This window comes from Lissotriton vulgaris, chromosome 7, assembly GCF_964263255.1.
Source record: "Lissotriton vulgaris chromosome 7, aLisVul1.2, whole genome shotgun sequence".
In the NCBI taxonomy this organism is placed as follows: domain Eukaryota; kingdom Metazoa; phylum Chordata; class Amphibia; order Caudata; family Salamandridae; genus Lissotriton; species Lissotriton vulgaris.
The window spans coordinates 1,169,606,364-1,169,633,649 of record NC_141695.1 but is presented as its reverse complement, the minus strand read 5'-3'; the positions used below and the strand labels follow the sequence as shown (position 1 = coordinate 1,169,633,649).

At 47.2% G+C, this 27,286-nt stretch overlaps 1 protein-coding gene across 6 annotated transcripts in view; it reads right to left on the bottom strand.

The window, feature by feature from the left end:
- Positions 1–27,286, bottom strand: part of ARHGAP26 (Rho GTPase activating protein 26) — a 2,045,367-nt gene that overhangs the window by 1,445,159 nt on the left and 572,922 nt on the right. For all 6 annotated transcript variants that reach the window (XM_086931644.1, XM_086931645.1, XM_086931643.1 and 3 more), the window contains exons 8-9: positions 25,063–25,192; positions 4,150–4,250 (exon numbers count right to left, since the gene is read on the bottom strand). In XM_086931644.1, coding sequence (XP_086787770.1) covers positions 4,150–4,250; positions 25,063–25,192 — 231 coding nt within the window. The remainder of the gene's footprint in view (positions 1–4,149; positions 4,251–25,062; positions 25,193–27,286) is intronic.

Here is a 27,286-nt window from a genome sequence, read left to right as displayed (position 1 = left end):
TTGATCGCCCCCTTGGCCAAGAGGGCCATAACTTCCTCCTGCAGAAGCTGCAAGTGATCGCCCGACATGCAGTGGTACTGCGGTAGCATGGCTGGAGGGGTCGCCTCAAAGGGGAGGGAGTAGCCCCTTCAGACGATTTGCAGCACCCACCTGTCCGAAGTGATGGTAAGCCAGTGGAGGAGGTGATGGCGAACCCTGCCCCCCACTGGTGTCGAATGGGCCTGAAAGCTTGGAATAGGAAGGCTTTGAGGCAGATGCTGTGGGAGTGGATTGACCGGGCCTCTGTCCCCCTGCACCGCCACGGCACTTACCACGTCCATGACCGCATTGAGGTTGGTTCTGCGGCCGGATGAACGAACGAGTGGGGGCACCCCTTCCCTGGTCACGAAAGGGGCAAAAAGCAGAAGGTTACTGGCGCTGGCTCGACAGGCCCAAGGACTTGGCCATAGCCCTGGAGTCCTTGAAACGCTTAAGCGCACTGTCTGCTTTGTCGCCGAAAAGGCTACGGCCATCGAAGGGCATGTCCATGAGCGTGGACTGGACATCCCCCGAAAATTTGGCAGACCTCAGCCAGGCATGGCGACTGACCACCACCTTCGTGGAAAACGCTCTGCCCAGCGAGTCCGTGGTATCAAGTCCACATCGGATAGAATAACGTGCTGCGTCCCGCCCCTCAGCAAGAGCTTGGGCGAGCCATGTCTGGGCCTTCTCTAGACACTGGGGCAGCACGTCTGCAACCGTGTCCCACAAAGAGTGGGTGTAACGGCCCAAAAGGCAAGCGGTGTTGATAGACCGCAACCCCAAACTAAGTGAGGAGAACAGTTTCTTCCCAAACTGGTCAAACCTTTTGGATTCCTGATCTGGAGGGGCATCGGTAATGCGGTCTGGGACGTAGAGGTCTGGATCACCAGGCTCTCGGGGGTGGGGTGTACAGACAGAAAGCAGGGGTCGCCCAAAGCCGGGCGGTGGAGTCGGGCCAAGTTCCGATCCACAGGTGGCACTGTGGAGGGCTTGGACCAGGTGCCCATCAGAACATCTGTGAGGGCCTCAATGAACGGCAGCAGAGGCTTAGAAGAGCTTGTTGGCGGCTGAAGCACCTCGTGAGGAGATTAGTCCTCACGGCCGCAGCACGAAGCTCAAGAGACAAGGCCTTGGCTGCCCTGCGCAACACCACACCATAGGTAGCACCCTCCTCCATAGCCACGGAGGGCGGAGAAATTAAGCCAGTGTCAGGTGAAGTGTCAAGGCCACTGGCACCCCCAGCTCGTCTGCCCAGTCCTGACTCAACTGGCACTGCTGTGCCAGAGGGTCCTCAGACCCCCCTCTCAGTCCGCCCCTTCATCCGTGTTCTGATAAACAGGCAGGAATGACAGAGCCAGGTCATAGATGAATTGCTCACCCATCGACGCCAGAGACGGCGCCGAGCAGCACGTGTCCGACGCCGGACCCGGACTGGGGTTGAAACTGGGGAAGGCTTCGTCCAAGGACAGCGCCGGGAGTGACACTATCGGGGTCGGCACCATCGGAGGAGTCTTGAGATCAACTGACATTGACTGGGATCCAGGCCTGGATCCCCCAGGGCCCTGCGAAGTTGGAACCGAAGTTGACGACGGCGCTGGGGCCGAAGCCGCCGACTCGCTAAGGCCCCTAGTCGGGTCTGCGGGGCCCGAAGGCACGCTGACCGGCCTCGACGGAGGGAAGTAAGTCCTCATGGCCACGAGGAAATAACGCACCTCCTCCGGCATCGCATGCAGTCCAGGGACAGAAGGGTATGGGACCAGACGCGACGCCTGCGGCTCCAGCAGAGCCGCGCGGGTGGTGCCACCCGAAATCTCAGCCGAGTCGCGCGACCGGCGAGGGGAGTCAGAAGAGCGATGTCGCTTCTTCGACTTCTTTTTAGAGTGCCTCGACTTACCTGAATGTGAGGACTTGGAGACCGACAAACGGTCAGGCTCCGCGACTGGCCCCTCTAATTCCTCCTCGACCAGGACCTCAAGAGGTGCGGGCCGACTGCCGGAGCTCGAGTAGCTTGCGGGACTGCTCCCGCATAGCCTTCGATGTCAAGGCCCGGCAGTCGGGGCACGACTTGTCGTTGTGGTCGGCCATTAGGTAGTAGAGACACCGGCGGTGGGGGTCGTTCATCAACATCAGACGGTGACAGGCGTTGCACGGTTTGAATCCAGGCATCCCTACCGGCAACAGGAGTCAAATCGCCTCGAAAAAGATAGCCAAAATAGGCCAAAATGTTGGTCAAAAAGTGACTAGGTACTTGCTCTTCCCGGATCTGTGTTGCTGGCGTGGAAAAAAGAAGAACTGACGTCAGCGCGCAAGGGCGGCGTCTAAGTACTCCGAAGATGTCATCCTGGCGATCACCACGCCGACGGACGTGGAGCCGAAGACAACACCTACCGACACGCAGGGGTACTGCTGGCGAAATCTTTCCGGATCCAGTCTGATGCCTGGGATATTCTAAGGTAAGGAATATAACACTAACCGGTTTCTTTCAGATATGCGAAACTAAGACTTGAACTACATCTCATATGGAACAGAGGGATTTCATAGTCCGCCACCCATGTGCACACCGAGCTACATGCCACATAACGCTCCCAAGGCAGGACTGTCGGCCGCCAAGCCACGCATGCAGACACACAAAGACAAACTCCGCATGCAGAGACCTAGGAAGCCGGGATACGCAGGACCAAGCTGGTAATTGATTGGGGCAGGACCCTTGATGAAGTAAGTGGAGTGGTTGTGAATGCTCTCGGCATGGTTTGGGATACTTTGGTACTTATCCCTCGGTGGCGAGTGTATGATTGTAGGGCTTCCCCTTACTCCACATTCCCTTGAGGTAAAAAGTCCACTACAGAAGGGTAAGGATGCATGGAACATTACAGTGACAAAAATATATCACATATGAGAGGCAATAAATTTATAATTGACAAAACACCTGGGTGTATGATACTTTGATACTTATCCCTCGGTGGCGAGTGTGTGATTGTAGGGCTTCCATTACTCCACATTCCCTTGAGGTAAAAAGTCCACTACGGAAGGGTAAGGATGCATGGAACATTACAGTGACAAAAATATATCACCTATGAGAGGTAATACATTTATAATTGACAAAACACCTGGGTTTATGATTTTAATGGTGCATGATTGTATATAAGTGATGTAAGTGAGGTAGAGAATCTACACCCATACTCGTATCTTCACGGGTGATGTGGATACGTGCAAGTGACCCTTCCACTCACATGGGGGTGTTTGGGGCATCCAGACACCCTCCGAATGCTGAAAAGATTTAGTACACTATGCCCAATGCATGAACGCGTGCTGAATCTCCCACATAGACTGGCTACATTAATAATACAAGCGCAGCATGAGTTGGACACATGAGACAGCAGTTAAAAGACTTCCAGTAAGTGGAAGAACCTCTCCACCCTTCTGAGTTGCATTAGGATCCCCCCTTTTCTTTAAGATTTACCAGGACCAAAACAATCCCATCCACTCATACAATTTTTCTTGCAACTATTGCTCATTGCCAGGTTAATGGTTACCAATACAATGAATAGCATTTTGCTGAACCATTTTCCCTCTGTTGTGCACTGCTCAAGTAGTTTTACGTAGGATAATATGCGGAGGAAGGAAAACCTATTTACCAAAAACAAAATCAGAGTAAGTATTCTGAATAAAATTACACATTCCCAACCCCCTGGTCAGAAAACAAATATTTTTTTTTCTTTTCCGTTCTTTCTATAACAAAATTCCAACAGAGATCCTGCAGTTATGAAAAGTGGGAAACAAAAACAACTTGACCCTTCCTACAAACAAAAAATGCGGTGAACCTCTCCGGTAGACAGGCTCTCATTTTCTTCTGTCTTACCTCTGCGATTTTCTTCAAATTCTTCATTGAGAGTATATTTCAAAAAATATTTGTTCTTAAAAATAAATGCTGACATTTAAGAAAAGGATTGAAGTTATCTGGGGTGTTTCATGGTATTAGCAATTAGTGCCAGATGGTTTGTTGATACCTGAACTGCCTTCACTGTAACCGGTCTACACGTTTCTATCAATATGCTCATGTGTGCATCATCTAAAATGACGAAATACAGTTTTAGTAAGCTATACCTCACCACTATCGGAAAAACTCACCACTTTTCCTCCTGACTTCTGATCAAAAGCCACCATAGTGATCCGCTTCGAGTCCCTCTGGTAAGTACAGTAATGTTTGACCCAGGAAGTCCCAAAGTGTCCTGAAACAATCACAAGAACAAAGCGTCAATGGCAGATGTATATGCTTGTTTCAAATAAGAGTTCTGCAAAGATACTAAAAGAGAAATATTTTTTCTTGCACAGGTAACTCAGCTGCAGCACAACCCTGCCACAAACGTACTGTTCCCAAGTAATGAGTTACTATTACCATCAACTAGCTATAAAAGATACCGAATATATCTTTTCAACTGTAGCTCTAGTGTAACTTGTAGTGTTTTTATATGCATGTTTCCAAGTGAAACTTTATAAAATAAGATATGAAAAGATCACAAAAGGGAGCGGCAGGTGGAACCCAGTCCGACAGAATTTGCATCTAGAGAAGTACACCGACTCCAAAGTATCTGCCGCTGGCCGCGCGACACGAAGGGGAGCATGGGCGAGACAGCGTCTTAGTACCACACGACGCGCGAGAGGAGCTTTCAGCGCATCAACCCCCTCCTCGCTAACGGCCAATGGGAGGGCGCTCCTAGGCGGGGGGCGTTCCCGGGGGGGTTTTATAGCAGGCCCAGCACGTTGCTCGGTCTTCGAGTGACAGAAAAACAGATCTGTACCTGTTTTGCTTCTAAAGCAATAGTTAGTTAAAAGTTGCGGCGAACATTGGAAAAGCCCTCTCAGAGCAAGGCGACGAAAATGGCTATGTTTGTTTTTTAGTAGCTCAGTTTTGCCGAAAGACAATCGGTCGCGGCGTCTTTGTGACAACAGGTGGCAAGGGCAAGTTAAGGTGAAACCTCGCGCCACCAGAAAACACATGTTCGTTGGTTGTGCTTTATGCAGCCACTTAGTATTTCATCTGGGGTTAGTCGTACGTGTCGCTGTCTACTCGTTTGCATTCCGTATTCTAATAGGATCCTAAGGGCTGGGATACACGTTAGTTTCACCGTGCAGCGTTGCTACATTACGAGTGTCCCGCTTTGTTTTTTGTGCAGGAGCAGGATTGCGCTGTGTTGGTTGGTTGTGCTTTATGCAGCCACTTGGTATTTCATCTGGGGTTAGTCATACGTGCCGCTGTCTTTCAGCTAGCATCATTGTGCCACATTTCTTTCTGCGGCGTCCGCATTAGCTCGCCATGGTCAAAACAATTCCGCAGGTTATGGGCCCTGTTTGCATCACGCACATTCCCAATACTTTGTGGGGATCCTCCGGGCGCATTCAGTTAAGGTTAACCCAAAATGCGGTCCATGTCTGTTGTAATTAACCCAGAGTCAGGCAATACTAGCATGAATGAGCATTTAGTGAGATTGCTCTAATGCACTTTTTTAGGACTGCGCTAACGAACATTGTAGAAGACTGCTCGATATACGAGAGGTTATTTGCGCGGGGCTCGGGGAGGGCAAACTTGGTACCAGCAAATGAATTTGCCCCCTAGGGTGGCCAGGGCCCGGTTAGAGAGCCTGAGTAACAAAGGGCATCGCCTGTTAGATGGGATGGTAATGAATTCCAATGGCACGCTACGAAGGGGCTCAGGTAGTGGGGGCAAGAGTTTTGACTGCTCCACTCAATCCACAAAGGAAATTCATGGGTGTTGGCAGCCTCCAATTAATAAACAATTAGACCGTTCCGATGGGACCAGAGCAAGACAATTAAAGGGGGTTTGCCGGCATTCTAACAGTCGCTGCTGACTTCACTCCGTCCCGCCTCGGGTCATCCCCCGTGCCCAGGCTTTAATAACTCTGGCGTGGCTTGACACAGTCGTATCACTCACAAGCCTGAATATTTATCAGTGCTGGCTTCTGCGTGCACGGCGCGCGCCTGGCGTTGAGCATATATTTTGCCTGGCATCTGCCAGCAAAGCACGATTTTACTTCTTCCCAACGATGTTTTATACATCACTATATAACCGTTATGCCGTCTTGGTGTGCTGGACATAACAAGGGTATTGACCATTGCTTAAGTAAAAGGGACTCAGAGGAGTTCTCAGAATGATGAAGGGCTGAGTGGCTTTGCGGAGAGTAAAACTTATGGCATCAAGGTAATAAAAGATAGCAACAGCAGGCGCCTAGCTGGCTTGTCTGCTGACTCTGATCACTTTCAAGTTAGATTGAACCCCGAATAAACTAAATTTGTATGAAAGTGGGGAAATTATACCTCAGTTGCTTAAACAATCGAAGCACATCTCAATCACGAAAAATGTTAAACACTAAATTCGGGGGAGCGCTGTCATACCGGCGGCCACGCGAAATGCGCCTTCAGGTCACAAGACGGGTGCCCAGGTGAGGTGCGTGATACCCGATGTCTCGAGTCTCGTCCCAGCCAACGGCTCCTGCGGACTTACCGCGCTATAGAAAGTTTTCAACATTTACTGATGTAAATTGAACTTTCCTGTCTATCACGATAGGTCTTTATTGCATCACACGGCATTACGGGGGTTACACTTCTGCCTGTTTGAGCCCACCCGGAGCCGCAGGAACTGCTTGGACGACTGAGAGCGCGGCACAATCGGAACAGTAAAGAATAGGAAACTTACAAAGCAGACGCTAGTTAGATAAGGTAAAAGTGACAATTGTGAGCAAACAAATTCATGAGGTGGCAAACAGTGCATTACAAGGGGAAATGATTGACCAGTGTGTAGGTCACAGGAGGAACAAAATGCAATTGGAGGGAAACACTGCAAGATATGCTAGACACTCAGACACAAAGACAAACGATACGTAGGCAATGGTGACCTTGTGCAAGTATCGAAGTCTAACAGCAGGGGAGAGGTTGCAAACAGTGTGTTACCAGAGAAAAGTGGCGGGCGAATGTTACAAAGGAGTACGAAACGCAGATGCAAGGATAATACTGCATTAAATGGCAAACACTCCACAGGGATGAAGAGACATGCTTTTGCTGGCTTGCTCTACATATAAGTGCAGCCGAATTTTACATCACCACATTTCCCAATTGAGATGGTAGAGCGTTTTTAAGTAATATGCACATTATACGTGGTCTATGCTTGCGTAAGTGGGTAATTGAGTGTAATTAGAGGTGAAATACTGCAATACAACAGGGAACTGGGAATGACATTTGTCGATTACGGGCATCTGCTAGTGCGTGCTCTAACCAAACTCACATAACGATCTTGCAGTGAGTTGCCAGGACATTCACTGTCATGTATTACAGCACTAGTCAGGTCTTGCACAAGCCCACCACTTGGCTTGGACAGAAGGAATCTCTGTAAGAGGTGTGGCTTGTAACTAAGGGCGTGGCCTAGAACCGTATCTAAGCAATCCCCACCAGAGGTGCGGCTTATGTAACTAAGGGCGTGTCCTAAGAACTGTTCTAAGAAATCTCCACAGTGGTGTGGTGAAGGGTACTAAGAGTCACTATCAGGCTTAAGCATCTGAATAATGGGCTTAAATTAAAGGGTTACAACGGCAATGGTGGGTCCAAGGTGAAGGGTGCCTCTGTAATAGATCCCGAATGTGATGTGCGGGGACAAGTAACGCCACCAGGTAAACACATACATGAGGTAGCCAGCCGCATTCAGAGGGGAAAGGTGAGAAGGGGCAGGTTACAAGAGAAACAAAGTACAATTGGGCGCGGCATACTGTGGTAATGTTCCACATGGGCTTAAGAGAGGCTTCCCTGATGGTGCCCGAATTACACGTGTCGCACCATCTGCGGGCTTTAAAATTGTTGCCGGGTAAGAATGCTCTTAGGTTGGGTACACTGTCTGGACTGGGGGTGAGCATATCCCTCCTGGGTACAAGTGGTACGAAACAGCGAGTTGAAGTAGCTAGGTGGGTGGGGGGGCTCTGTCATCGACGGGGGCCTCCTCCAGAGCTGTGGCGGAGTCACAGGGCGATCTGGAAGCAGATGGACAGTAGGGGTATTTCTGCGGCAGAAGGATACGAAGGATACAGTCTAAATACCTCTGCCTGGCACAGTAAGGGTGCCTGAGCCAAGAACCTGGAGCCGAGGGGGTTCCAGGAAACCGCGTCGGCGCCCCGTTAGTCCTTCGGGCGGTCGGGGGGCCTGAACCGACCGGGGGTGTGCCTCATCGCTCCGCCCTGACAGGGGGGGGCGGGAGTAGAACGAAATAAAGTGTTAACGTATTGCACCGTCAAGAGCATCGACTTACCGTGCAAGATGGCTCCTTAGGCATGCGGGTCAGCGAGGGGCTGCCGCATTGGATCGCCTGTAAGATGACCCACCTTATCAGCTACTTGTTGTGCGAAATAAACCTGCATCACCGCTTTCCCACAAATATGTCTCATGAGTTTCCTTGTTATGTAAGTGTTAAACGTGCGCAGTGTGGAGCGAGCGCTGGCGGTGTGGGCACTATGCTCTGAGGAAAATAACGACCACAGTCGAGCAGGACATGCTTCCTCACACTCTGTAATTATAAATGCTATTTATATAGCGCTTACTACTCCTAACGAGGTGTTGAAGCACTTTGCGGTAAGTGGCACGTTACTTCTGAGTCCAAGCTAAGAAGTTAGTAGAAAAAAAATTCTATGTGCATTAGTTGCGTTAGGTTTGTGCTCTTTGATTTCTTGTGTGTTTAGTAGAGTCTAGAGCAGGTTTAGAACGGCGGGAATGGATTTTAAAAAGGAAGTAACAGGCTGTTTTTTAGGGCTCGCCTGCTGATGCGCTTCTGCGCATCGCTGGCGAAGCTCTATTACGGCTTATCCAGTGTTTAACCACCACTGGCGATTCCACTGGCGATTCCTTCAAGTGCATGTACTTTTTAGGTCATTGCGCAAGCGCAAGCCCTAAAAAGCGCGTGCACAATGCCACCAGCCGCCTGCCTGCCTGCCTCGCATTACCAGATCAAAGGCAGCCCAGCCCCCCTCCCACAAGCTTATCAGCGTGTGCTCTGCCTCAGGCCGGCATTTCTCCTCCCCTCGGGCAAACAGATAGCCGCAATAACACCCTCCCTGCTCAGCTTTTTTCTCAATTTCTCCCCGTCTACACTTCCCATTAGGAGCCCTTCCTCCCCCCAGATAATCTATCTCCATAAGAGATAAGCAGCTCTTCCACCATCTCAAACCCGTATCTTAGTGCACGATATACAGCTCGGGTGTAGCTACATCTGAAGGGATTTAACACGAATACAAAGTGTGAACTGATCACCTGGGACGCTGCACGTCACATTCGATGTACTGAAGGCGACCAGTACTGCTATAAACAATTCCGTTTTCGACGTTGAAAGGATGAAATGCGAAGTCAGCCTGTCTGCATTGGGACTTCTGACATGGTATGCTTACGAGTGCTTGCAGTGAGGTCACAACAGTGGTTAAAAAAACTCACTCTGAAGCGTTGACATTTGGATCACTAATAAGCAGATGTTGCTTTTAGGGTTTATTTTCGGCTTGCAATTTTACCATGGATGCTTGCTGTGCCCCTCAATTGGAAAACATTGAGCATTTTCTATATAGATTTGAGTCTTTACATGAATCGGCTATTGTTTGTAATACATTTAATGGGAGCACGGGCAGGGAGGAGTGTGTTTTCAGTTTTACCAGTTTCGGACTGCTCTCTCGAATTTTCTTTTCTTGGTATTGTTTGCAGACCGGCGAAGCTGGCAGTGGAAATAGCGCATTATTCACTCAAACATGTCCTATGCATGGTGTAGAAATGTTCCTGCACTTTTAAATGTTAAGATAACTTATTCGTTTTTAAAACTCAACTACTTAGTTTGCCTAATTCATAGTTAGAAAGCGATACAATATTTGATGACTAGCGTTCGCATGTGAAAGTCATATATTTTCCTTATGTCTGTTAGTTGGCTAGATTCAGGAATGCGCCCCCTTCGGCCCCCCTCCCCTTCTGCTGTGTCCATGAGCGGGGTATTAATTAACATTCTTATCATGGTTACGGCAGGCGGGATGGCCTGTCTTTCCTAGAAGTGGGCGGGGCTTGGAGCTGCAGACTATGCTGAGGTAGAGCGCATACAGAATAGCCATCCCGTGGCCGCTCAGGAAAGCATGAGCAGCATAGCCGTGCAGGGCCATGTTTGATGGTAACGGGTTGCATTTTTACAGTAAAGTTCCTCTCGGTGCTGCTGCCTTTGATCATAGTTATTTTCAAATATCTGGGTCCACAGAGGTGTTTTTAAGTTAGTCGGTGAATAATTAAAAAACATTGTTGGAGGTCTGCCAGGCAGCTTACCTCGTCTGGTTTTCATATTGAAACCTAGAGCAGGGCATTATACTACCCCTAGCAAAGTGTTTTATCGGTTCAAAAGTAATATCTAGGGTATCAAAATCATGTCCCTATTGCTGAAAGGTAAATTGGGTGAGTTGAACAGAGTGCATAGTGTTGTTTCCATGTTCTCGGGGTCCAGAGAATTTGTTAGGATTGGCCTAGACAATCATTCTAGTCTTATAAAAAAAATGCATGCACACATAGAAAGGCTTTGACTCGGACCTCCTCATCAATTGGCATGTGTCGTCAGTAACATTTTTGCTTTCGCACCAATATACCAAGGCAGTGGCGCAGCCCACCTCTGGGTACCGATGCACCCACCACACAGCTCCACCGAGGCACCCACCACACAGCTCCACCGATGCACCCACCACACAGCTCCACCGATGCACCCACCAAACAGCTCCACCGATGCACCCACCACACAGCTCCACCGAGGCACCCACCACACAGCTCCACAGATGCACCCACCACACAGCTCCACAGATGCACCCACCACACAGCTCCACAGATGCACCCACCACACAGCTCCACAGATGCACCCACCACACAGCTCCACAGAAGCACCCACCACACAGCTCCGCCGATGCACCCACCACACATCTCCGCCGATGCACCCACCACACAGCTCCGCCGAGGCACCCACCACACAGCTCCGCCGAGGCACCCACCACACAGCTCCGCCGAGGAACCCACCACACAGCTCCGCCGAGGCACCCACCACACAGCTCCACCGATGCACCAACTAAGCTCCACCGATGCACCCACCACACAGCTCCACCAATGCACCCACCACACAGCTCCACCAATGCACCCACTAAGCTCCACTGATGCACCCACCACACAGCTCCACTGATGCACCACCACACAGCTCCACCGATGCACCCACCACACAGCTCCACCTACACAGCTACACCGATGCACCCACCACACAGCTCCACCGAGGCACCCACCACACAGCTCCACCGATGCACCAACTAAGCTCCACCGATGCACCCACCACACAGCTCCACCAATGCACCCACCACACAGCTCCACCAATGCACCCACTAAGCTCCACTGATGCACCCACCACACAGCTCCACTGATGCACCCACCACACAGCTCCACCGATGCACCCACCACACAGCTCCACCGAGGCACCCACCACACAGCTCCACTGATGCACCCACCACGAAGCTCCACTGATGCACCCACCACACAGCTCTACCGATGCACCCACCACACAGCTCTACCGATGCACCCACCACACAGCTCTACCGATGCACCCACCACACAGCTCTACCGATGCACCCACCACACAGCTCCACCTACACAGCTCCACCGATGCACCCACCACACAGCTCCACCGAGGCACCCACCACACAGCTCCACCGAGGCACCCACCACACAGCTCCACCGAGGCACCCACCACACAGCTCCACCGAGGCACCCACCACACAGCTCCACCGAGGCACCCACCACACAGCTCCACCGAGGCACCCACCACACAGCTCCACCGATGCACCCACCACACAGCTCCACCGATGCACCCACCACGCAGCTCCACCGAGGCACCCACCACGCAGCTCCACCGAGGCACCCACCACGCAGCTCCACCGAGGCACCCACCACGCAGCTCCACCGAGGCACCCACCACGCAGCTCCACAGATGCACCCACCACGCAGCTCCACAGATGCACCCACCACACAGCTCCACAGATGCACCCACCTCACAGCTCCACAGATGCACCCACCACACAGCTCCACAGAAGCACCCACCACACAGCTCCACAGAGGCACCCACCACACAGCTCCGCCGAGGCACCCACCACACAGCTCCACAGATGCACCCACCACACAGCTCCACAGATGCACCCACCACACAGCTCCACAGATGCACCCACCACACAGCTCCACAGATGCACCCACCACACAGCTCCACAGATGCACCCACCACACAGCTCCACCGATGCACCCACCACACAGCTCCACCGAGGCACCCACCACCCAGCTCCACCGAGGCACCCACCACCCAGCTCCACCGAGGCAGCCACCACACAGCTCCACCGATGCACCCACCACACAGCTCCACCGATGCTCCAACTAAGCTCCACCAATGCACCCACTAAGCTCCACCGATGCACACATCACTCAGCGCAACCAGAGCATCACTCGGCGCAACCAGAGCATCACTCGGCGCAACCAGAGCATCACTCGGCGCAACCAGAGCATCACTCGGCGCAACCAGAGCATCACTCGGCGCAACCAGAGCATCACTCGGCGCAACCAGAGCATCACTCAGCGCAACCAGAGCATCACTCAGCGCAACCAGAGCATCACTCAGCGCAACCAGAGCATCACTCAGCGCAACCAGAGCATCACTCAGCGCAACCAGAGCATCACTCAGCGCAACCAGAGCATCACTCAGCGCAACCAGAGCATCACTCAGCGCAACCACAGCATCACTCAGCGCAACCACAGCATCACTCAGCGCAACCACAGCATCACTCAGAGCAACCACAGCATCACTCAGCGCAACCACAGCATCACTCAGCGCAACCACAGCATCACTCAGCGCAACCACAGCATCACTCAGCGCAACCACAGCATCACTCAGCGCAACCACAGCATCACTGGTTCAAATATGTTCTTTCAATGTTTCAAGCAGTTTTCAAGCTTTCACGCTTTATTACAAATCACAAAAAGATGTTAATATTTCACTTCTGTTCTTGGATTTTCGTCACAATAAAAAACACTGAACATAATCTTCACAAAAGTTATTTACAAAAGTTTAAGCTATTGCCATTACAAATTAAATAAATTATTTAAGTATTAATTATTTAAAAAAATTAAAAGCCATTGTTATTTGTAATATCAATACATCTAAGTCACGTAAATACAAAACATGTTGCATTAAAAATGCTATAGGTGTCACATTTGCGAAAGTTATAACTATTGGCATTGTAAATGACAAAGCTATTAATTTAGCTATTTAAAAAAAAAACATAAATAAAAAAAATTAATTTATAAGACCAATAGCTCAAACTTTCCTAATGCGAGCCCTATTGCATTTAAAATGCTTGTTGTAAGTAGAGGTGGTGTGTGCATGTTATGTGACAGGGTAAAAAAGGAGGGAAGAGTTTAAGAATATTTGGGGGTTTATAGTAGACTGAAAAGTTTGGGATGAGTGACGAAGGATGGGGACCATGGTTGAAAGGAGGATATTTTTAAATAACAAATTTAAATTAACTTAGACATAAATGCATTCACATGACACTTGGTAAGGCTGTATTGACTGGAGAAAACTGCTTTATTTAAAACACCAATCTCTGCTCAGAAGCAGTAAATTAATGCAAAAGCGACTCCTCGCTAACCTATGCTAAAGGATAAGGAGCGAACATCAATAGGTTTGCAGAGTTTGTAATGGTACAGAAATTATTTATAAATATCGTTCACAGAGTAGTTTTCCTGTCTGATGAACAGTGACGACAGTTTCTATTAGTGTCCGGCTTAGCATGCCGCCAAACCAGTCGTCACGTATTTAACATGCTATTCTTCCCTCCCAATATACAAATTTTCCAAAAAATAATGACTTAAAAATCCAAGCAGGCCATCTTCTTACTCGGTTATTCAGCATAGTTTTCCTATGAAGTCCGTTGTAAGAATTAGAATATCTTCCCATCATGGGACGCCAGTAATCTGGCAGCTCTGTTAAAATATCACTGGGACTGCAAATTGATACAGCTCACCGAAGACCACTGCCCTTTGACGCTAGAAGGCAGGAGGATCACTTTAGCAATAGGAAAAACGTTTTGTTCGTTACCAGAAGGTTTACGTGTTGGATATGCTCTAAGGGTCAATATCCTCTTTAGTCACGACATTTGTCGTCATTTTCTCCTCAGTGCTCATTGCACCCTTAGCAGGACCTGGTCTCTCTGGGCAAATGCAAGGATGCTGTGGAGGAGGGTCTAGAGACACCCCCCCCCCCCCCCCCCAGTCTTCAGCTCTGTGCACCTAGATCTTGCTTACTGTAGTCTAATGCTGCATTACCCATGCACTTCCGAATGTGGAATTTAGTTAATTTGCTTTCTCTAGAAATTAATATGCTTGAGGAGGTTAATGAAATGAATGTGTACACTATTCTTAAAAACTACAAATGTTACTCAAGTAGCACATTTGGTTAGACCCCCATACCTTAAGGCACTTGCCCTGCTAGGTAAAAACATCTTCCAATTCTAACAATGAAGAAACAGAAATGTGGCAGCAAGCCGGGAAGAATCTTTCTGTGGGACAGCGAGAAGCTTATACAATCTCACCCCTGCAGAGAGAGGTTTTTTTAACGATATGCCTACATTTGAAGGTATTGTACCCCACTTAAGGTAAGTAAAGATTATAAAAAGAGACTGCTACTAGGGCGGTAACAACAGTAGTGGCAAGACATGATTAAATGTGTTAATGCCTATGAAGTTACACTTTCAATTCCAGAACAAAAAGCGACTAGCTAGAGAGATTCATATTCACCACAGAGCTGGCAAGTAATGAAATGAAAATTCATTAATGGGCTACATAGACAAAGAAAGCACTCCCGCTCTCACATAAACAGAACTTCAGATCACTGTCAACGTGTTTCATACACCAACGGATTCCAGCAATACCTGCTAGCAGACATCCTTATAAAAAAAATTAAAAAAAGTCAAAACAAATTTCTGCCTCACTATCGATGAAAAATCTAATTATAAAAGCACCTGCATGAGAAAATTTTGTAAGCAACTGCTAGGTGTGTTAGAGAATGGCAACACAAATTGTTAACGACAAACTTCATTAAAAACTGCTCAGATCTGCAAAAGCGTTACATTTTAACCTGTCTGTCAGAACAACGGTATTCACCAGAAATAGTTTGTCGAGGCAAATCGCCTAATTAAAAGTGAGGGCATTAACATTAAAAAACACAGGGATTCAGGAATCTTCTCCATTACAACTCTCAGCCCGCAATATTGTAAATCAGACATCTGCACAATACCAAAAAGTTGCAATTTGATATGGTCCTAGCATTCGATAACAAGCCTTATTACAATCCCAAAGAACAAGTTACTTACCTTTGGTAATGCTTTTTCTAGTACAGACTTTCAGACGCAGATTCCTAGAGCTTTTGAAAATACCCCAGGCGTCAGACTCAATATGGAAACTTTTCAGCAACACCTGCAGGTGGCACCATGCAGCTCCGCACGGATTCTGTTCTGCTCCAAAAATGACGTGTGGAGCCTGTATAGGCGTCTCCCCAGAGTTGCTTTCGAGGCTGAGCACTCCCCCAGATGCTGAGCCCCAAGAGCAAATTGGTTGTGAAAGGAAGGGCTGGCAAATCTACAGCTAGACAGTTTCCACCAGAAAGTCTTATCGAAGGTAAGTAAATTGTCCTTCCAATAGAGACTTACTTCTAGCTGCAGAATCTACATATTTTAAATGGATACCAAAGCAGTACCTATTTGAAAGTGGATCTGTGAGTCTATTCAATCCAGAAACTGAGTGGGGAAAATGCCCCTTCAGCGAACCAGACTGTCCAGACAATAGTGTCCGTGAATGTATGGAGGGGCACTATTGTCCTTAATTGCCTGTCATGTCCAGGGCAGGGAACCCGCAAGCCAATGCAGTAGTAGCAGATGTGGCCCTGGTAGAATAAGCATGCCGTCCTTTCGGAGGCTGCTTTTTGGCCAGTGCATAGCAGATCTTAAAGCAGAACACGATCCAGCGGAAGATGGCTCTCTTCTGCACTGCTTTGGCTTTTGGCACTCCAGCGAACCCCAGAGAGAGCTAATTGTCCACTCGATGTTACTTGGTGTTATCAATGTAAAAGGTGAACGCTCATTTGGGTTTCAAGCGATAAAGCCTCCCCTTCTCCTTAGAGGGGTGACATGGAGCATTAAATGCCAGCAGGTGATAGTTTGGTCGACGTGGAACATTGTCAACTCTTGGTAGAAATGATGCCCACGTCCGCTGGACCAGTTTGTCTGGGAAGAAGGTAGTGTATGGAGGACTGACACAAAGAGCTTGAAGCTCACTCACATACCGAGGTGATGGGGACAGCGAACACAGCCTTAATAGTAATGAGCTGTAAGGGATAGCTGCGAAGCAGTTTGAACAGAGTGCACCTCAGATAAGTAAGGTACAGCTTAAGGTACCAGTGGAGCATTACAAGGGAAGAAGGGGAAACATGTTGCAGCTCTTTCAAAAATCGCATCACAACTGGTGAGTTAAACAGCGATGTGAAAATAGCATTATATTTCCAGTTTAAAAAAATAATCTGGTTATAAAAGCCAACAATACATTTCATGACAGAACCACATTCTACCAAAAGGAGGCTAGAGGAGGCCTGTGCAGTTAATACCCATAAAGTGTGAGATACTTGGCCGTGGTCTGGAATATAGCCTCCAAGATCTTATTCAAGCTGTGGGATATTATCAATCTTAGCATGGCCATCTTCAACATCAAACCATGGCCTATTCAACGCAAAGTCACCACTATAAATAGAGTGTCAGCTGTATTTTTACAACAACCAATAGATTTTGTGAAAAAGGAACAGGTTACTTACCTTCGGTAAGAGAGTAAGAGAGATATGTCGTTATAGATTCCTTACCTTAGAATTACCCCCGGCGTCAGACTGAATCAAGAGATTTTTTTTTTGTTGCAGCACCCTTGTGTGTCGGTAGGTGGCGTCGGTCAACTCTGCATCAGTCGTCCCCGAAGTGGTCGCCATGATGACGTCGCAGTATCTACTTAAACAACGCCCCTGCACACCGACGTCAGTTCTGACACGACTTTCCAAGCCAGAAGTGCAGAGCCATACAAGACAATGACTACTGGTGCACAACTCTAGGGCCCTGCAAGGGAGTCCCTATCCCTAGAAGTCAGTTCGCAGAACAGGGAGAATGGGTGGGGCAGTAAGGAATCTATAATTACATACGTCGCTTACAGATACATCATTACCGAAGGTAACTTGTTCATCTGGAAGACTGTAGTTATAGATTCCTTACTTTACAATAGATACCCCAGCAATGCCAATACCAAAGGTGGGTCTGCGAAACAATATCACACCAGGATGTCCTGGAGAACAAAGCGGCCGAAAAAGTAGTCTCTCTGGACTTGGCTGTCCAGGTAGTAATGCTTGGTAAAAGTGTGCAAGGATGCCCAAGTGGCTGTCTGACAGATGATAAGTAAGGGGACCTTGCATCCCAAAGCAGTAGTGGCTTGGTAGAATGGGCGCACAGTCCTCCCACAGGTTTCATTTTAGCTAAAGAATAGCTGGTTTTAATGCATAGAACAACCCACCAAGAGATGGTACGTTTATGCACTGCCTGACCTTACTTGGTGCTCACATAACCCACGAAGAGTTGATCGTCCACCCGGAAGTCTTTTGTGCGGTTAAGGTAGAAAGACAGTACACGTTTTGGGTCCAGACGGTGTAGTCTCTCCTCTTTGAAAGGGTGCGGCGGTGGGCAATGTGATGGTCTGACCTATGTGGATAGAGGTAACCACTTTTGGCATTAAAGAAGGTCTAGTGCTAAGGACTACTTTGTTCGGATCAACTGCAAGAAAAGGAGGCTTGGAGAAAAGAGCCTGAAGCTCACTCAACCTGCGAGCAGAGGGAATGGCGAGCAGAAAAGAGGCTTCAAGGTAAGAAGACTAAGAGGACAATTATGTAGAGGCTCAAGGGAGCATACATAAGATACGTAAGGTCAAGGTTCAAGTCCCACAAGGGAATTACGAAATGAGAAGTAGGAAAGAGATTAGTAATCCCCTTCAGAAATCTGTTAACTATTGAGGATTTGAAAAGAGAAGGTTGATCAGGAAGGCGAAGAAAGGCAGAAATGGCCAAAATATAGCCTTTAAGAGTGTCCAGAGCAGAGCTCTGCTGGGCCATAGAAAGAATGAAGAGAACCTCTGAAAGAGGGGCAGAAAGGAGATCCACAGCCTTTGCTGTGCACCATGCCACAAATTTGTTCCATCTACAGGCGTACACAGTTTTAGTGGAGGGACGCCTGGCTGCCAAGATTACATCACAGACTTCAGGAGGCAGGTCAAAAGCAGTCAACTGTCGCCGCTCAATCTCCACGCAAGAAGGAGTAGGCTGGACAGGTTCGGGTGGAGGGCCGTCCTATGCAGCTGCGACAGAAGATCTTCCCGAAGAGGCAGTCTGATCAGAGGATCGATGGCCATGCTCGAGCCCAGTCTGGAGCCACAAGAATGACTTGGGCCCAGTCGCGCTTGATTTTCTTCAGTACTTGGGGTAGAAATGGTACAGGCAGAAAGGCGTATAGGAGGCCACAACTCCACTCGCAACAAAAAGCGTCGCCTAGCGAGTGCCGCCTTGGAAACGCCAACCCGCAGAACTGCAGACATTGCGCGATCTCTTTAGTGGCAAATAGATCTAACCAAGGCTCTCCACACTGCTGAAATAGACCTTGCACCACCTCCGAGTGAACACGCCATTTGTGATACATCATGCACCAGCAGCGGAGTTCGTCTGCCATGGCATTCAGGGAACCTTGCCAGGTGTTGAAACACCAGAGACATGCACTGATGTTCCAGCCATGTCCAAGGGCTAAGAGCCTCTTGACATAGGGTCCACAACCACACCCCGCCCTGTTTGTTGCAGTACCACATGGTGTGAACACCTGCACTACTCTTCCCTTGATAGAAGGAAGAAATGCCTTCAGTGCAAGACGAATTGCATGGAGCTCCAGAATGTTGATGTGGAGCCTGGACTCCGCCAGAGACCAGAGGCTTCTTATCTCCGCCTCTCCCATGTGGCCGCCCCATCCCAGGAGTGACGCATCAGTCACTACTGTGGAGTCTGGTTGGGGAAGGGAGAGGGACCGGCCTTTCGCCCAATCCTGGTTCGTGAGCCACCACTGCAACTCATTTGCAGCTCCCTCCGAGATCTGGATGACATCTGAAAGATTACCCTGATGCTGCACCCACCTGAACTTCAGGTCCCACTGCAGAGCCCGCATATGCCATCTAGCATGATCTACCAGCAGGTTGCAGGAGGCCATGAGGCCCAGCAGCCTCAGGGTCATTCTCACCGAGACCCGGGATAGAGGCTGAAACATCAATATCATAGTCCGGACTCTGAAGGATAAGCCCAGGGTCCAGAAGTGCTCTGATGAAAAGGAGCTTCTGAGAGGGAATCGGGTGCGACTTCGGCATGTTAATAGTGAACCCCAGCGAATTCAGGAGGTCCGCCATAGTCTGGAGGTGGGAGACGACAGCCTGGGGTGAGCCCGCCTTCAGCAGCCAGTCATCGAGATAAGGGAAGACTGGAGTCCCTGACCTGTGCAGATGAGCTGCGACCACCAACATCACTTTTGTGCGGCTGCACAGAGGCTGGGTAACCTGCACAGGCCTGTGGCCCTGGGTGGAACGTGGTGGGGCACCCTTTCCCTTAGGAAGTCTTCACGCACTGACATTTTCCTGATCTTGCCTGGGGAATGCTAAGTAGGGATGTCACAGTAGTTGTAGTGTAGAGACAGACTAATGCTTTTTACTAATCAGCCACAGATGAAGTCTGATCTTGAAGTGGGGGCAATCATTGCCGGCATTCTATTTCTGGAACTAGTCATTCTCTTTATGATTCATTGCATTAAACTAGCTCGTAGGTTTGGATTTGTATTAGTTCCCATGTGCTTCTACAACCTCGTCATAAGGTGCTTGTACATCCAGTTGTTTTTGGCTTTGTAATAAACCCACTAACTTAGAACTCGGAGTCTGTGATTCTTCAGAGTCATGATTCTTAAAAATTGTAGTCTGCCTTAATGAGTTATTTCTCACCTCTACACTTCTCAGCAGGTAAAGATCCATTGACCAAGGGTTCCAAAGTAAATTTAGTAAAGAGGAACCCGGCCTTATGTATTGTGACATTAATTTCTTTACGTTTATATGGAAATATATGTTGCATATCACCTTTCACGTTAATACAGTACCCATTCTACTGTACCATATTAATACAACAAAGAATAAATGTAGGTGCAAACTACTCGTGATTATGATGCACCCCAACAAATGAAGAGCACAATCGCGCTCTATCAATACGCTGGATTTCAACTGCGTGGGTTTGAAATCTGTCACTCTGATGCATAAGTCACTTATTAAGTGGTTGGATGTACACAGACAGAGCAATGCAGGAGACAAACAGGAGACCTGGGGCTGCACAATTCACATGAGACAATGCTAATATGCGTTTTTTATTCTTTTCATATATCTAATCCGTCATTTTCTTCTACTTTGTCCACCTGTTTTATCTTTACTACTGATCTCTTGTCTTTATTTCTTCTGCCAGCAATTATGTTAATTTGCAGTCTAAGTTAAATAACAGTAAAAAGCTTGCCACCTGCAAACTTCCCAGCACGGCTGAAAAGGAAAAAGGTTTCAGGTTACAGTGTGAAAGTCAATGAAAAAATATGTAAAACCCAATGAAGGATAGCAGGTATATAGATGTCTGCAAATATAAAACATGGCAAGTGAAGGACAGATGCTAGGGTAAGCAGGGTGTAAGAAACAAAGGGCTTAGAAGGAAGGGGGCTCCTTGAAGTCAAAGTAAGCCTTGCCCAGTGTACAGAGTAGCCGGCTCATAACTTATACAGGCTTGCTCTTGGAATCATAGAAAGTGAAGATATATATGGACAAGATTAAGCCTACTCTTTATTTGTGACTTTGAGTAGCAACTCAAAAGTTGGATTTAGGTATCCAAAAAGTGATGGGTGGAATGCTTGAATAAACCACTGGTAATTACTCGAGCTGCATTGTATCCTTGTCCGTCAAATTTTGTACAAAGTGCCTCCTCAGTTTGGACCCAGCCATATGCAAATCTGCTCCAAAAGGAATAATCTGTCCCAAACGACCAGGCCAGGCCCTCTCTGGACCTGAACACAAGCAACCAAAGTCCGGTTTGTGTTTCTTTAATTGGGTATAACTGGTACCAGTGACACAGTGAGCACGGGATCCATGTCTGGGGACACCTGTTGCACTTAGGTCATCACACGGAAGTATATAAAAAATAAAAGTGACGGGTAAAATGCTTGAATAAATCTCAACCACTGGTAATTACTCAGGGTTGCATCTCAGTCAATCGCTCCCTCAGTTTGGACATAACCTATGTCAGGGCATACACTTGGCCACTTAGATAATTACATCAAATACACAAAAAGTGATGGAAGGAATCAACCACACAAAAAGTGATAGGAGGCACTGCAAGAATTCATTTCATAACTTTGTGTGAAAGCTGCAAGACAGCAGCGCAAAAAATTATGAATGTTTAGCAAATGCATCTGGCATCGCTTGGCAAAAACAGCCCCTGACAGTATCATTTAAGTGCAGTGGAATTGCCATTTAGCAAAATGTGCTTCAGCTTCGATGGATTTACACTGCTGATTTGCACACATCTTCGACAATCATGGTTGATAGGTTCCTCAGAGTCAAACCTTTGCAAATTTTCCATTTACATACCACACTGCTGGAGATTGCAGTTATTCCCAGTCAAGGTTTTGATTTCACATTAACATATTATCTGGTATTCTTTGTCGCTTTACACCCCACAGCCTTCTGAAAATTAATTTTGTTTTAAAAGTCATCGATGTAGTAATGCCTTTCAACATTGAAGCTCGCTTTAGAAATGGAATCTAGTACATTGCTTCGGACTGGCTCTAATGATCCATGTGTGCATGCTAGACAAGGCTCCTCAAACTTCAGCAGAAATGTGGGGAGGCTAGACAAGGATCCTCAAACTTCAGCAGAATTGTGGGGAGGCTAGACCAGGCTCCCCAAAACTTCAGAAATGTGGGGAGGCTTGACATCGCTCTTCAAGCGGACACTAGAGCCCATGCTGCCAAGCAGTCACTCAAAGTTGACTCAAAATAGAATCACAGATAAGGCAAATCTGGTACCTTTTATACAGGTACATAAAAACTGAGTCGGGCTACAAACACACCCAAGAAAGTCCTCTCGCATTGCCTTGTTAATACCAATTTATGTTCCTTTTCTCTGGGCCACAATGTTCTTGATTTGAGAACTTTACCCGTCGTTCCAGTGTACTCCTCCCCATTACCAGCACGTCATCTAGGTATGGAAAAGCATACATTTGGTTGTTCCGTAAATCCGCCGCCACTACCATTAGACATCAGGTAAATACTTGTGGGCCGATAGTGAATATCAAAGGCAGAACTTTGAATTTGTAATGTGTTCCATTTACCACAATCCTCACATACTGGAGATGAGCCTGGTGAGTGGATGAGGAAGGTGGTTTTCTTAAGTGTGTGTCATCTTGTAGACTTCTTTTGTCAGAAGCGATCTGATGTCCTGAAAGGCAGCCATTTTGAAGTGGTTGGGTATGATGGAGGGGTTGGGCCCTCTCAGATCTTGAATTGGGTGCAAAGTTTCATCTTTTTTTTTTTTAATAAGAAAGTACAAGTATACCCCATGTCTACGCTGATGTACTGACAAAGTTTGTACTGTGCGCTTGAGAAGAAACCATTTCACTTCTTGTGACAAGAGTCTGCAGCGGCCCTTGCTAATTTTTGTGAGAGAGGGGTGGGCAATTTTAATCAGTGGTGTGAAATTCCAGATGGTAATCGTGGAAAATGGAGGCACCTACCTATCCAAACTAATAGTCTCCCTCTGGAGGAAGAAATACCTTAATCTTCCTCAGACGGTTGCTGGATGGGTCTGAAGGCAGGAGGTGGGGAGCAAGATAATGTGGGGAAGATCATTGGTGGCACAAATGCCCTCTTCCTCGGGTACCTCTGGCCTTGGAGCAACTGTTGCTGCAAAAAGCTCCTCAGGTGTATAGTGCGCGCTTGAACTGCCGCTGGCTTTCCTGAAAGGATGGCTGTGGCTGGTATGGTTGCCTTGGAAGGCCAGCCCAACTTTCGATTTCAGGTGTAATTGGAAAACAGCTTTTTTTGCTGTTGATTTGGGAGAATATCCCTGGCTTTGGCTGGGTGCTATTGTTCATTCTTTCCAACATTACAATAACTATGTCGGAATATGTACTGGTGTGAAAGTGTAGGCCTAAAGATTCTTACTGAACCCGTGCCTGGAGGCCAGAGATATGAAGTCAAGGAGGATGCTCATACGGATTTCGCTGGCGGCCAACACCTTCGTCCAACTTGCACCTAATAAGGGTATTTGAGATGATCGTTCCCTCAGGGATGATCTAATTTGCTCTCTTCCTGTGCAAATCAAGCAGGTGTTGCAAAGAGTCCATCCAGGTCTTCCCTGTGGTGCCTAGAACAGCATGTCAACAGAGCCAAATAATTGGCAATTACTAACAGCATTATTGCGCCTACTGATTCTTTCTTTACTGTATCATTCTTCTAACTGTATTATTTCAGGAGGCCGTATCTTCTCGGTTTCTTGCATGAGGACCCTTTGCTGTGCTGGGTGATTCACTAGTGAGTATAGGAGCTTGTGGCCTCCAACGAACAAGGGGCAACGGGGTGAAGGTTTGAATTTTACCTCCACCCATGGAGTAACTAACCGAACTTTCAATGGTTACTTAAAGTTTTTAGCCACACACTTGAGCTTTGTTTTTATCATGGGCAAGAACTGGGTGCACCTCTCAGTCTTAGGAATAGTTTATATGAGGAGATAATTGTACTCCTCTTCAACATGCGGTGGAACTGTGTTCTGCTGCAGCTCTCACTATAACTGTGTGGTACCCAGAGGAGCCATGGATGGAGAGGCCTTTACACGGCACAGAACTTGAAGGATGATATTGGAATCTACCCTTTAGTCGTTTCTTTGTGTCTAACTATAGCTCTGGAGGCCCTGGGTTCGGATTTGGATGCCTGTGCAGAAGTCCCAATACCTTCAAATAGGGACCCAGAGCTGGAGCCTGAAACCTATGTCGAAGTGTGTGAAGGCTTCTTGCAGGCGCTGGAAATCTTTCGTTTCTGGAGTCTTTGGGGAGACAAAGATTGGGGCCCTGTACTGTTTGGCTTTAGGGCTACCTCCTGACCCCCCCAAACTGTTGTTGGACTCTAATCTTCAACATCCTTGGTAATCCCTCTGGACTGGGGTATGGGAGAGTCCGGGGCTGCAGGATTGCGTAGAACGCTCTCCTTCTCTCTCTGGATGATGAATGGTCTATTTGCAACAGAACCCCCTAGTACCGAATAGGCACCCTCGTAGAGGGGTATCAGTATACGTAAGTTGCAGACTCAACCACTGAAAATTAACATTGAAAGTTGCACAACATTTTGACTGGGTAGTTTCCATACCCTCCCCCACATGAATCATGCTTACATGGCATTGCCATATACTCTACAGAGTGAATTGCAAAACAGTTGTTGAAAAGGTGTGCGTGATACCTCTGTGGAAGTCCTTGCTTACCGGTCCTCCAATGTCGAAAATGGTGGAAAAAACACAATCTGAAATAGAGTCTGTCCTGGAGCATTGGGAGTTTTAGGGGTGAATTTGATGGTCACCTCGAAATCAAAACTCCTTCATTGATGAAAACACCTTGGAACAGCTCATCCGTACATAGCAGGAGTGTGCACAGCATGGAATCTACAGCAGGACATTTTGCAAACATGTTATGAAAATAAAAACTAACAGTAAACATAAGGCATTGTCAATAAAAAAATATTTTAGAATAGATTCCCTTTAAAATCATTAGGGAGGCAAACATACGTTTTTCCTGGATGTAGAGGTAACCTTCCATGGTGTAGGAGCTGAGATTCTTATGTTCATGAGGATTTTCCTTCATTTTCTTCATCAGAGACTCCACCTCAGACCTAGTGCCCTCAAAACGATTTCTTGTCTGCGATAAAGAAAAAAAATATGTATACCAGTTAAAAAAAATATCGAAGAGGAAACAAAAAAGCTGCAGCAGTCACGTGACCTTGTTTACATGATTTGAAGATTGGTGCTGGAGTCTTATTTAAGATTGGAGGTAAAACTAAATCTTGAAACATGAGCAGTTTGAAGATCTACACTTGTTCAAGTACATGTGCCAGATGTCATCGTTTCAAGAAAGTGTTGATTTGCTCGTAGGGTTTAAGGCAGAAAAGCCAACATTGAAAGAGTAGGTCAGAAAAAAAATGTTGTCTCAAGTATTGCAGCACGTACTCACATAAAACAGCAGGAAATTCACGCTTTCACTGCTGGTGCAGAAGAACAGACCAACTTCACTCATACTAGTGTGAGATGGGCTTCCATGCCAAACACCAATCCTGTGCTTGTGCGTGGCCACTACAGGACCAAACCTCAGCTGCTCTGCAACTAGGAAGTATAAAAAGTGTGTGATGGTATGGTGCACTGTAAAGAAGGGAGGGAAATTAAAAACCAAGAGTACTCAAGTTCATAAAAAGATTACCCATTCAGCTCACTCCTTTCATATTACACTACTGCAAAACATATTTAGGTTTTGTCAAAGGAACCCTTGAGGACCATACCAAAACCTACAGTGGGCTTAGAGTCAGCCCATTGCATATGAGGGTTGGCTTTTTGGGTCACTCTTGTGCGCTTGCTTCTTACGAGGTGGACATACTGCCTCTTGAGAGGGTCCCTTCCCTGGAATGACAGCTTCTTAAGCATCCTTTTGAGTGGATGACTTGTAACTGTCCACTGCTCAAATGTAGTAAACTACTTTTTACTTTCTCTTTCAGCATTCCACGAGAGTTCATACGTCATCACACTAGTCCTCCATAGTCATTACGTGCATGTGTGCGTGCACACATCACACTCTTGCATTTTACTTTCGTTTTTTTGCGGATGCGTTTAAACACACTTCAAACACTTAATTTTGTCTTGGTGCTTAAGCATGGACATGGAATACACAGTAACATGTCAACTATGCAATGAACAGTTTCTGCTTCAACAAACAAGTGGGGGGAATATAGGATTCAAAAATGTCGTTACAGAGAAAGTTAAGTAAGGCTGAGTGGTACATATTCTACAGATTGATGGGCTGAACCTGGCGATGTAAGAATACAGCAATCAGAGACAGAAAAAGACGGGGCCTAAGAAATAACCCTGCACAGGCATAATTAGTATTCATGGGTAACATTATATAGACTACAGGAGAGGAAAATGTGGTAGCAACCGTGAAGGGGGGAAAATGTAGTTAGTGTCAGGACATGGGGATTAGAAAAGGTATCCCGAGTTTTCATGTTTACTGTGGAAAAGCGTAATTTTACATTTTCATAATTGATGCAATTATTAGCAAAATGTAATCTACATTGTTAGATAGTGGCGTGCATGTTAATCATGCAATTTGTAGTAGGTGACCACATTTAGCTATTATGAACAGTACCTGAGATAACCTAGGTATTCATGTCATTTTGAATGTCATGCAATACACACTGAAGGATAAGCACATTTCCATTACAGCTGTTAAGTTGTTTTACTCCCACAGCAAATGCTGTTTTTCATATGCCTTGAACTAGTTCGTGAATAGTTGTTTGTTATGTATTAGTCGCCCCATAGTGAGGTTTCCGTCAGGAGATTGAGATGCCAGGATGGGAGTGCGACTCTTGTCAAGATCGGACAGTATTCAATAGTCTGTCCATAGTAACAATTCAAGGACATAGCAATGCATAGACCATTGTAAAATCTTGAGAAAGAGGTGAGCTTACCTGCTCCCAGAGTTTAGAGAAAGAGGATTGTTCTCTACGTGGAGAACAAGCTGTAATGTTTCAAACAAATGTTTTGTTGAATGATAAGTGTGTGTGTTCCTTGGACTAGGATGGGGAGATGCTTGCTGACTTCGAGCTGAGAAGACCCTCTCGACTCTGATCTCCACTTCAAGTGCGAAGGCTTCCTGCCTGCATATTCATATTTCTATCCTCAGAAACCTTCACTTCAGATAACTAAACGGATACCTTACCTTATTTACTTAACCAAATGCCCTTTC